Genomic DNA, 13047 nt, shown 5'->3' with positions numbered 1-13047 from the left:
ATTTTTTGAACATTGAAAAAATGGGTTAAATATAACAAAGGGTAAATAATACCCGTTAGTCTATTTAACGTCAAGTTACCAACATGGGTTCCTTGGGTGTTTTGAAAAGTTATGGTGAGTTTAAGAGAAATGCTAAAAGGTCATTGTGATTTTTAGACAATTTCCCTGTTAGAGTATCTCAATGGTTATGATAGACTTGTAACTGGAATGGGTATGTTTGATGGCTATCCTAGATAATTGATCACCTTATCTCGTTATCATGTAATTTCCTAGATAAATTCTAACTCTGTAATTGTTATCTTCTATACATAGTTATCCTCTTGTAAATTTTCTATTTAAATGATTCAAGAGACCAGCTATCATTGACTGACTCATTCCTTCTCATTGTTTTTAGTATTGCTCTTGTATGGTATCATAGCCATTTTGACAAACGTCATGGCTTCAGAAACAAGCACCACTGCTCATGTCGTCCAGAGACAAATGCAACCTAGATCGACAGATGGTTGAACCATTATGGTGGTCTCCCTTTCTAGTTTTATGAATGTAGTCTCAGTAAAACTAAATCGTACTAACTTCCTGCTTTGGAGCTCTCAAACTACACCAGCTCTTAGAGGGCATTGTTTATATGGCTATGTGGAGGGATCTTTTCCTTGTTCTCTACTCTTCTTGGAAGATGGCAGTAGCCAAGGATCCAGTCGCAGCAACCCAGATCATGCAACATGGATCAAACAAGACCAATTGATCATAAGCTGGTTACTATCTTCATTAACAGAGCCAGTTCTGGCTCAAGTAGTTGGATGTAAGACATCCAGAGATGTATGGGATTGACTTCATGTTCTCTTTTCTTCTACCAATAAAACTCGAATCCATGATTTGAAATTAGAATTAGCCTATCCGAAGAAGGGTACTCTCATTGTCACCGATTATGTTTAGAAAATTAAAAGTTTATTTGATGCTTTAGCTGCTTTTGAACACTTTCTCACTGATGTTGATCAAATTCATTATCTTCTTGGTGGTTTACCTACTGAATATGATACCTTTGTGCTCTCTGTGACTACTAGACTAGATAGTCATTCTTTTACTGAAATTCAAAGTCTGTTACTTACCTTTGAAAATCGCTTAGAGCATCACTCTTCACAATTTTCATTGGATTCTCCATATGCTAATTTGGCCAATAAGAAGAAAACCTTCAATCGCAATCAGTCCTCTTCTTACAAGCCTCGACAATTTAATAATGATGGTGGTTTTGACAACTCCAAGAAAACTTCCTATAATAACAATATTCGCAGCAGATCCAGTTCTAAGAACACCACTATGGTGTGTCAACTCTGTGGGTATCCTAGCCATACAACAACTACTTGCCGCCGTTATCTGGAACTCATTGCCAATAAGCCTACCAAGCAAGCTTATACAGCCTCATCTTCACGATCAGCTAGTGATGAAAATTGGTATCCTGATTCTGGAGCAACCAATTGTATGACTTCAGATCTTGGGAATCTCTCTCTTCACGACGAGTATTGATGGATCAATTTATGGTGATGAACAATTTCTTGTGCTAAGTACCTCATCATTTGGTCTGCTTCCAAGTGTCCGATGACTCAGGCCGGAGTGGAGAACTTTTACTGTCGAGCTAAATCGAGCTGGGTAGACTAGGTGGCGATCTGACTATAGTGCTGAGCTGCCTATGAGGTGTTGGGTTGACCAGGTGGCGAGCTGCCTAGGTGTCGAGCAGCTGGCGGTGAGCTGGGTTGATGAGCTTCGTTGCTCTTTAGGGACCTGCAAGTCAGTACTCTCATAGTAGATTACGAGCTAAAAATCATAAAGTATGAGAGCTGGAATTTGCTTACTTGCTTACTTGCTCACTTGCCCCTTGTCATTGGGGTTGATGCCTTTATATAGGCCTTGCTCACGTACTGCCCCCGAGGTCTCCGAGAGGTCATGCCTAACTGGTTTGAGATCTTCGGAGGTAGCTACCATGCACGTTGACCATATTCCGAAATGAGGGCCAACCTCCAAGGATCGTGTGGTATGCATGCCAAATTTGTCGTCGAGCACGTCTCGCAGGTCGCCAGGTTGGCACATGTTCCAGGTCGGTGCTTGGGCCAGGCCGCCAGGTTGGACACCATCAAGTTGGCAAGTTGTTGCCTGAGTGGTTCCGGGTGTCACCTAGTTGTTCTGAGGTCCCATGTGTCACAATGTCATTGGAGGGTCAAATCCACCCTCATCATTTGCCCCCAACTCCCGAACTGAATGTAACTTGGCGAAGGGAGTAGATTTCTCCTTTTGGCTTGGAATGAATAATTCGATGAGCTCGCATGCGTCGATTCAATTCCTTAGGCTCTGGGAGCGACTCGTAGTCCGCTCTTTGATTTTGTCCATGACGAAGAGGTGACTGGGTCTTATGTGGTGATGAGGTCTTCACTAGTTCGGTATTTTGGCTATTAAGGCTCTGGGAACGACTCGTAGTCTACTCTCCTTGATCTTATCCATGCTGAAGAGGCGATTGGGTCTTATGTGGTATTTTAGCCCTTAGGCTCTGGGAGCGACTCGTAGTCCACTCTCCTTGATTTTGCCCATGTCGAAGAGGCGACTGGGTCTTATGTGGTATCGAGGTTTTCACCAGTTTGGTACTTTAGTGCTATGGTTGCACTGCATCAACCTCGTGACGCCGGTCTACAAGAAGCTACTAGTTGCTCGACCTACGAGGGCAGCACTACTGACTTTAGGTCACCAGCTCGCACGGGAGCCTTGGAAGGCTCGACCAGCAAGGGCGTCCATGTAGTCTGTTGGCCGCCAACTACCGCGGAAGCCACGAAGAGCTCATCTTTGTTGAGGGGACCTCGCGAAGAGGACTGATGAGGCTTTATCCGAGTTGAAATAAAGTTGGTAGAGCTGCTTAGTTTGTTAGCTATCAACTTCCTGCATAGTCTTTGAGTTCATAAAAAATGGAAAGTATAAAGCGAGAGCTTTAGTTTCTAAAAAGTGAGGACTTAGTTTTCTAGAAGAAGAGAACTTAGCCTTTTAGAGGATGAGAAAGCTTTTTGTAGCGTATCCCACAGACGATGCCAATTGATGGATCAATTTTTGGTGATGGCCAATTTTTTGTGCTAAGTACCTTGTCATTTGGTCTGCTTCCAAGTGACCGATGACTCAGACCGAAGTGGAGAACTTTGGTTGTTGAGCTGAGTCGAGCTGGGCAGGCTAGGTGGCGATCTGACTATAGTGTCGAGCTGCCTGTGAGGTGTCGGGCGGACCAGGTGTCGAGTAGCCTGGTGGTGAGTTGGGTTGATGAGCTTTGTTGCTCTTTAGGGACCTACAAGGAACCAAATGTCAGAGGACCCAGGGTGGCTAACCTGACGAGGTCGATTCAATGCTTAAGTCAATACTCTTATAGTAGATTGTGACCTAAAAATCGCAATGTATGAGAGCTAGAATTTACTTATTTTCTTACTTGCTCACTTGCCCCTTGTCATTGGGGTTGGTGCCTTTATATAGACCTTGCTCATTAACCGCCCTCGAGATCTCTAGGAGGTCATGTCTAATTGGTCTGAGATCCTCGGAGGTAACTACCATGCACGTTGACCATCTTCCGAAACGAGGGCCAACCTCCAAGGATCGTGGGGTATGCATGTTGAATTTGTCGGCGAGCACGTCTCGCAGGTCACCAGGTCGGCGCCTGGGCCAGGCTGCCAGGTTGGACACCATCAACTTGGCAAGTTGTTGCCTGAGTGGTTCCGGGTGTCACCTAGTTGTTCTGAGGTGACATGTGTCACTATGTCATTGGAGGGCCAAATCCACCCTCATCAAGTATCATGGAACAGATCATATCTTGGTCGGCAATGGTACGGGTCTAGACATTTCTCATATTGGTTCTTCTATTTTGAATACTAATTTTGGGTCCATTGTCTTGAAAAATATTCTCAGAGTTCCTAATATATCTAAGAACTTGTTCTCTGTCAGCCAGTTTTGTAAGGATAATAATGCAACTTTTATTTTTGACGCTACTGGCTTTTATGTTAAGGACAAAGCGACTGGGAAAACTCTCATCCAAGGGCCGATTAAGGGAGGGCTTTATCAACTCAAGACAAATTGCACATCTACAGCTCCATCGACGTTCAATGGTGAGAAAGCATCGTTTTCAGTATGGCATAAGCGGCTAGGACATCCTAGCAAGAGAGTAGCTGCCCACATCTTATCTTCATTTCAGCTTCCACTAGGCAAGATTCATACCTTGTCGTTTTCTAGTAGTACTTTGTTGCAAAGTATCCATTAGAACTTTTATTTTATGATGTTTGGGGACCAGCCCCTATCTCTACAAGACATGGTGTTCGCTATTATTTGATTTTTGTTGATGCTTACAACAAGTATATGTGGATTTTTCCTATGATTTCTAAAACTCAGGTTGCCTCTATTTTTGTTGTTTTTAAGAAGAATGTGGAGAATTTATTGAACACCTCTATCAAAACTCTGCAAACAGATGGTGGTACAGAATACAAACCACTTCTCCCTATTCTCTCTGATTCAGACATCACTCATCGTCTCTCATGTCCTCATATTCATGAACAAAATGGGGTTGTAGAATGACGCCATCGCCATATTGTTGAAATGGGTCTCACCCTCCTAGCTACGACTTCAATGCCCAAACATTACTGGTATGATGCCTTTGAGACTGCAGTTTTTTTAATTAACTGGCTCTCTTCTCCAATACTGGACATGAATTCTCCCTTAGAGTGTCCCTTTGGCACTAAATTTGATTACAATATGTTACACACTTTTGGATGTGCTTGTTATCCGCATCTTAGACCCTATAAACGTTCTAAGCTGGACTATGGGTCCAAGCGTTGTTTATTTATGGGTTATAGTTTACATCACAAAGGGTACAAATGCTTGGACTTAACATCTGGACGTCTATATACTTCTCGTAATGTGGTTTTTGATGAACATACCTTCCCATGCACTTCTGGAAGCCCAGCTCCACCTCCCAAATCGGCTACTGACACTGTGATTGGCCCTCCTATCATTACATACCCGTGGCTCTCTCCTCAGACCATTCCCGTACCCACCAACACCACCTCCCCTAGCCCACCTATTCTATCTACTAGTGTTAGTTCTGTCGAGTTGCTACCATCATCATCAACCCCATCAAATACGCCCTCTTGCTCCACTACGACTCCACTTAATGCTCATCTCATGATGACATGGAGCAAGAGTGGCATTCACAAGCCAAACCCTCGGTATGCTTTGGAAGCCTCTATTGACCCCGATCTTGAACCCTCTTGCTACACTATTGTCAAAAAAGATCCCCGTTAGGTACTCGCCATGGAAAGATACAAGGCGCGATTGGTGGCGCAAGGGTTTACTCAACAAGCCGGTATTGACTTTGCTGAGACTTTTAGTCCGGTGGTTAAATTGACCATTATTCGGTTAATGATATCTCTCACAGTTCACTATGGCTTGAATCTTAGACAATTTGATGTGAGCAATGCCTCCTTCATAGCTATCTCAGTGAAGAGGTATTTATGAAACAACCCATGGGTTTTATTAATCTAGCACATCCACATTTTGTTTGTCGTCTTAAACGTTCCCTTTATGGTTTGAAACAAGCCCTGCAGGCTTGGTTTACTCGATTAAAGGATTGGTTCACCTCAGTTTTCTGGAATCCTGAGCAGATAGTTCTTTATTCATGTGGAAGACTGACACTGATGTCATTTTTTTTTCTTGTATATGTGGATGACTTATTGATCACTGGCTCTTCTACTTCTGCATTTACTCAACTCATCTCTCAGCTCTCTACCGCTTTTGCTCTTTGAAATCTTGGGGAAGCTCATTACTTTCTGGGTTTGAAACTGCATCACAGTTCAGATGGGGTGCACGTATCCCAACGTAAATATATTCATGATCTTCTTGTCAGGACCAAGATGCATGAGGCTAAACCCCTTCATACATCGCTGGCGGCATCTACCAGACTTGATGTGAGCAATGGTTATCATCTTCCAGATGCCACCGAATATCGCAGTGTGGTGGGGGCACTACAATATGTTACCCTTACTTGGCTAGACATCAGCTTCTCCGTTAACAAAGTTTGTCAATTTATGAAAGAAGCCACTGATGTTCATTGGAGTGCAATCAAGTGGATCCTCCGTTATCTCAAGTCCACAATTGGTCAGGTCATTACTTTTCGTACTTCTTCATAATTGGCTCTCGAAGCCTTTTCTGATGTTGACTGGGCTAGTTGCCCTATTGATCGTCGCTCCCAAGGGGGTTTCTGTGTTTACTTGGGTCGTAATCTGATTTCATGGAGCTCTCGTAAATAGTCCACAGTTTCTTGCTCTAGCATAGAATTAGAATACCGTAGTCTTGCCTCTATTGCCGCTGAAATTCTTTGGCTCCAGATGTTACTCACGGAGCTTGGATTGAAGCTCCCTCGCCCACCTGTCATCTGGTGCGACAATTTGAGTGCCAAGTTTCTCTCCTCCAATCCTGTCCACCATTCTCACACCAAGAACATAGAATTGGATGTTCACTTTATGCAGGAAAAAGTTGCGGCTGGCCTTCTACTGATCAATCACATTCCCAACCATGATCAGATTACAGACATTCTTATTAAATCGCTGCCTGCAACACGATTTCATGACCTTACAACCAAGCTTACCGTCTCCAAGAGACCGCTAAGCTTGCAGGGGGATGTTAGAGTATCTCAATAGTTATGATAAACTTGTAACTGGGATGGGTATCGCTGATAGCTATCATAGATAACTGATCACCTTATCTCATTATCATGTAATTTCCTAGATAAACTATAACTTTGTAATTGTTATCTTCTATACATAGTTATCATCTTGTAACTTATCTATTTAAATGATTCAAGAGACCAGTCATCACTGACCGAGTCATTTCATTCTCATTGTTTTTAGTATTGCTCTTATAAATTTAAAAGTGTTCTTGTTTAGGCTGAGTTTTTCCTTTGCTACAATCAGCTAGAGACCTTACCATCAATTAGGTTGACACCTTCTCTTGTTTAGCTTCATTTTAAATTAAATGGAACAATTAGCTCAATTGATAGGGTCTCTCCTTTATGGGTTTAAGGGATGAGCTACAAGCAGTGGCGGTTCTATGTAGAAGTTAGTGTTGTCAATTGCCCCCCATTGAGGTTTGAAAAAAATTATATAATTATGAAAATTATGAAGAAATTTAATTGTTTTTTCCACAATTATCCCCACACAAATAAAATAGTAGGGGGTCAAGTAAAATTTGACTTATTAAATGAGGTCATATTTTAAAGATGAATAGGTAAAAAAAAAGAGAAAATTTACAAAATTGATACCTATGTCCCTATTTCATATTGACCAAGTTATGAGGTTTGAGATTTAGGGTTTTAAATCTAATGTGTTTTTCATTTGTTTTCTTTTTTCCATTTCACCCTCTCAACAGTTCAATCTCATCTCTCTACTTCGTCTCCTTAAACATATAGGTAACGATTTTCCTCATTCCCCACGGGTATTCATCATTTCTACTAAGTACTTTGCCCCCATTGATCAAAGGTCTTGATCCGCCACTAGCTACAAGATTTCTCGTTTTCAGGTTCTTTGCCTATTATGGGTGTTCAAGATCTTGGAAGCCACCCCCTTGACCTATGGTTAAAGTCAATGTTGATGGGGCTTCTGGTCCATCGTTGTCTAGGTCTAGTCGAGGGCCGGATTATCATCCAAGGTAGTAGTGGTAATTTTATTATGGTTTGAATTGTTAACATCGATTGAGATGTTCTGGAGCTGGTTCACTTGTGGTCTACACTTATAATTTTAATTTATTTACCTAGATGAGATGCACAAAAGATACTTTACTCCTTGTTGGACCGTAGTATAGTGATTCCTTGACGAATTCATCATAACTTTTTATCTAGGCTTTAGTACTAAGAGATCACATTAACATACCACAGAAAGCACCCCACAAATACCCCGCATATACATATCTCAGTGTGCATTAGAAACATCTCTCATACTTATCATGACGGAAGATGTTGTTAATACACACGGGTGGAGGTGTTGTTGGGCGCCAATCTGATGTCTTATACTTGGTTTATAATATTGCTGACTTTTTAGGTTACTTTTGCGGTGGTGGATGATTTGGTGCAATCAATTAGAAAATGTTGAAAGATAATAAAGTGGTGTAGGTATTTATCATTTCTTTATTGAATTTTTAGCTTTGATGACTAAGTCACCAATATAATCATCAATATGGCAATATCCATATCCCCTCCTAAAATCAATCCTCTCAACTATGAATTATGTACCGACATCTGATTGGGCCCAAAGTTTGCGTGTGGTATACTCAGATGATGAGCTACAATATCAATGACTTTTATCTGTCATAAAGCCATTTATTGGCTAGACCCAAAACCAAGTGAATCACCCACAAGTTGGGCATTTTTGGCATTAGATTCAAATAATATCCAAAACACTGTAAGGGTATTCTTGATGTATAAAGATGGGAAAATTCCTGATTGCTATCTAGTACTTTGGGTCTATTGTCACTTTGGTCTCCAAACTTTAAAATGTAATAATTCAGTATCGAACTTTCAAAATGTGTCAATCTAGTATTTGTCGTTAATTAATTTATTTATCAGTCATTAAGTGATATTTGAAAAAACACAAATGTCCTTTGAGTGTCATCTAATTTTCTTTATCAATCATCCACAAAAAACAGTCTCAAATCCTTGCTTCTTCTATTCAATAAAATTGGGATTACGTCTCAATGGACATTCTGGTAACCCCAACTTTCTTGAATAGAAGAGATAAGGATTTGGGACTGTTCATTTTTTGTCAATATTTAGATGGTTGATAAAGAGAATTAAATGACACTCGAAGGATATTTGTGTCTTTTCATATGATACTTAAACAACTGGTTAACGACCTAGTTAATGATAGGTACTAAATTGACAAATTTAGAAAGTTCGGGTACTAAATTATCGCATTTTAAAGTTTAAAGACTAGAGTGACATTAGACCCAAAATACAGGATACTAATCTGGAATTTTTTTAATAAAGAATCTTTGATGTTTCATTACTTTATTAAAACTTGATGGTTGGTATAAAGGGTTTTTTTTTTCATTTAATAAAAAAACAACAGAATGGCTGTAATCCATGTCTTTAAAACCTACCAGAAAACTGTTTCTGGGTCAGCAATCTGACTATCCTGTTTGTACCAATGATTCGTTGCAATTTAAAAAAATTAAAGAATAATTAAAATAGAAAATGGTCAAAATTATTGTCCGGTTCTAATGAACTGATGGTTGACAGAACCGCCTAGCTCAACAGGTCATTCATCAAATCAACAATTTTTATCAAGATTTCAGTTCAGAGGTGAGAAGAGGTGAAACAGAACCGGTTGACTGGACGGTTCGGTCCGACCGTCCGGCCCAGGCCAAGGACGGTTTGAAAACCATATGGCTAGCTATAATCAGCTGGAGCCCAGCATCTAAGTAAAAGCTTTTGCTTGCATTTGCATTTCTCCCTCTTCCTCTTCCCCTACGCTCTCCCCCAAACACCCTCTCCATGGCACCATCCAGCCAGGTGAAGGTGATAGAGTTCTGCAAAATCGCTCCACCACCTGGTTCAGTCGCTCCGGCATCACTCCCTCTCACCTTCTTCGATCTATTTTGGTTACCTTTCCCACCTCCACAACTCCTCTACTTCTACGAATTACCCCATCCACTCGCTCACTTCACAAACACTCTCCTTCCCCGCATCAAACACTCTCTCTCCCTCACCCTCCTGCACTTTTACCCATTCGCCGGAAACCTCTCATGGCCAGAAGAATCTCCCAACCCCATGATCCACTACAAGGAAGGCGACTCGGTCTCGCTAACCATCGCCCGGTCGGAAGGTGGCTTCCACCGTCTCTCCGGCAACCAGGCGAGAGAGTCGAAGGAATTGCATCCCCTCGTCCCTCAATTGCCAGTATCTGGATCGGTCGTCCCGATGTTGGCATTGCAAGTGACTGTGTTTCCAAATTCCGGCATCTGCGTCGGAGTCACCATGCCCCACGCGGTTGCCGACGCCAAAACAATTATGAACTTCGTGAACTCTTGGGCTTCGATTTGCAAGTTTGGTGAGGCATCTCTGTCAACCCAGTCTCTCCCATTCTTTGACAAGACAGTGATCAAGGACCCAAGAGGCATCGAGAAGAGATACTTGAGCGAGCTGACAAACTACTTTCGGTCCAAGTTCAGAGACCGACGGTTAGGCGTTCTGGACTTTGGTCTGCCGGACGACATCGTCCGAGCCACGTTCGAGATGAGTCGAGCCAACATCGCAAGGCTGAAGGAACGAGTCTTGGCCTTGCAGAAGAAAGACAAACACCTACCACCATCTCGGTTCTCGACCTTCACAGTACTGTGCGCTTATATCTGGGTTTGCCTGGTAAAAGCTGGGGACGAAAGGGTTTCTTTTTCGTTTAACGTGGACTGCAGAACTCGCCTAGAGCCTCCGGTACCGGCAACGTACTTTGGTAACTGCGTGGGGACTCGTGTAGTGACGGCCGAGAGGGCTGATTTTCTGAGACAAGATGGGATCGTCGTCGCAGCAAAGCTGATAGAAGACTCGATCAATGGTTTGAACGATGGAGCTCTGGACGGAGCAGAGTTCTGGATTTCACGCTTGCTGTCTTCTGGGGTTAAGGGAAAGGTTTGGGCTGCTGGGTCGCCACGACTAGGGATATACGAAGCGGATTTTGGATGGGGGAGACCGAAGAAGGTGGAATTGGCGTCAATCGACAAAACGGGAGCCATCTTTATATCGGAAAACTGCAACGGAGATGGTGGGGCTGAAATCACTCTGACGCTCAGAGGACCCGAGATGGATGCCTTTGCTTCTGTATTTGTTAATGGTCTCGAGGGAAAAGGCTATGCGATGTACCGCTCTGGACTCTGAAGCTTGCACAGTATGCGATTGAAGAGGTTTTCAATCGCCACTTCCATCCATGGACCAGTTGTTTTCATTGTTTATCTTGCTCTAACTCACTCACGACTGTGTCATTTGTCGCTTTTCTTTTCTTCTCTGAATTCCAGAAAAGACAGAACTTACATTTCCTTTTCTTTTAATCTTCTATCTTTATCTAAACCAATAGTTATCCTGAGTGCTGGTGCCATGCTACTATTTCTCAGAGGAATCTTCGTAGGGGATTTATGGATATTATGCTTAGGTGATGGCTACGCAATTTGTGCTCCCTAGTGCACTTTTTGTGAGGCCTGATCACTATATGGAGTATAGCATCTAGAGAAGATGAATGATTTAGTAGAATAACATCAAACGGATGGAGTTAATTTTTTTCTGACTTTGTCCTTTTGTCATTTAGGGTAATGGAGGTGGTGTAAAGTTTATAATTAATAATTCATTATTATGTATTAATTTATATATACACACATGATACACAGGTTGGGTTTGGATTGGGTCGTAAGAGAGCTGACAAGGACTAGACCAAAGAAAATAAAAAATCTTTCCACTTTTCATGGCAGCGCTAGGATTTGGTCTTTGTCAAAATTTTTACAAAAAATCTGCAAGAATGTTTGACTCGTACGTGGACATGGATGAACCTAAACCTTTTATGACTATTTTTACATTGTCCAATTGACCTCAGATTGAATTTGGGATCAAATTCAAATTCAGCAAGGAATTTTTAATAATTAGAACAAATCCAGATGTGATTGAATCCTTCCTAAAGCTAAATCCAATCACTCTTTAGGTTTGAAGGGTAAATAAGCACAGATACACCCATATCTATGCTGAAATTTAATCAATTATAATTGAATCATGAAGGCAATTAGGATTAAACACTAAACCATTTGATCAAATGGACTCTAATATTATGTCTATGTTTGGTATAACTTTCATTTATTAAATAAACATTTATACTTGATTTGTCTTTAAAACTGAGAAAAAGTATTTGACAAACTATTTGTTCACAATTAAGTATGTGTTTGGTTTTGTTTATATTTATTGAGTAAATGCAGCCACATAGGTGCCCTATCAGCTAAAGCCTCATTAATTGTATGAAGCTTCCTAAAACGGGTAAGTATTTATTGGCACTTTGCTGATGTGGTGTTTAATGACGCCTATGTGTCATAAATGCTTTTATTAATTATTTTTCTCAGTTTTACAGTCACACAAGTATAAAAGGTTTACTTAATAAACATAAGTAGAATTAAACACCTTCTAACATCAGCCAAACAGTAAATAAACACCTAAAATTTGGAGAAACATTTAAAATAAAGCTTCCCCTAACGTTTGATACACACATAAACCAACTTTTATTAATACTGATACATACAAATTCACATGATGAAATAAATACTGATTTAGCGATTATCAAATAAAGAGAAGCTATACCAAGCATCGCGTATATCTAGAAACTGTTTTAACTTAAACGTGAAGTGAGGAACCTGAATATTTTTTTATTCACTAGTAATTCACATGATGAAATAAATACTGATTTAGCGATTATCAAATAAAGAGAAGCTATACCAAGCATCGCGTATATCTAGAAACTGTTTTAACTTAAACGTGAAGTGAGGAACCTGAATATTTTTTTATTCACTAGTAATTCCATCTACAGCCATCATCATTAGAGCAAGCATTTTATTGTAGATCACCTGGGCACGCATGATCCTTGTTTGTTCTAAATTCAAAACAAAATGATCTTTTTCTTGGGTGGGGTGGTTAGTATGTCCATGTGCGGTAGGTACGAAAATAGCAGCCATACACACACATATATATATATTTTTATCATTTTTTCTATAAGATTAGTCAGACTTCGTGCCTTGAAAGATGGGTCTCTGTTAGATCACTTCCAAAGGTTGGTGCCCATGTATTCTTTAGATGCTAAAAAAGATATTTCACATTTGCTTTCGTTTCTCATAAATGCTTTGCTAACATGTACAATTATTTAGGCTTTTGAATATGCTACAAAGTTTTAGGTTTTAATTTAATGAGTTAAAGCTCATATTATATATGGTTGGATCGTTAGAATTGAAATTTGGTTGCAGTTTCAATTT

The 13047-nt window shown here is 40.7% G+C and overlaps 1 protein-coding gene across 1 annotated transcript; it reads left to right on the top strand.

The window, feature by feature from the left end:
• Positions 1–9172: 9172 nt before the first annotated feature.
• On the top strand, positions 9173–11132 carry LOC148872569 (phenolic glucoside malonyltransferase 2-like). The gene has a single exon (XM_088973503.1). It carries the CDS (start codon positions 9551–9553, stop codon positions 10925–10927), a length of 1377 nt encoding a protein of 458 aa, XP_088829629.1. The 5' UTR covers positions 9173–9550; the 3' UTR covers positions 10928–11132.
• The last annotated feature ends 1915 nt before the right edge of the window (positions 11133–13047 follow it).

The sequence above is a fragment of the Nelumbo lutea genome, chromosome 2, assembly GCF_056320005.1.
Source record: "Nelumbo lutea isolate HS-2025 chromosome 2, American lotus-T2T, whole genome shotgun sequence".
Taxonomy (NCBI): Eukaryota; Viridiplantae; Streptophyta; class Magnoliopsida; order Proteales; family Nelumbonaceae; genus Nelumbo; species Nelumbo lutea.
The sequence above is the reverse complement of the archived record's forward strand: the minus strand, read 5'-3'. Positions and strand labels throughout refer to the sequence as shown.

Bases quoted from the DNA above. Each gene is read 5' to 3' on its own strand.
- LOC148872569 (XM_088973503.1), top strand. From the start codon at position 9,551: ATGGCACCATCCAGCCAGGTGAAGGTGATAGAGTTCTGCAAAATCGCT.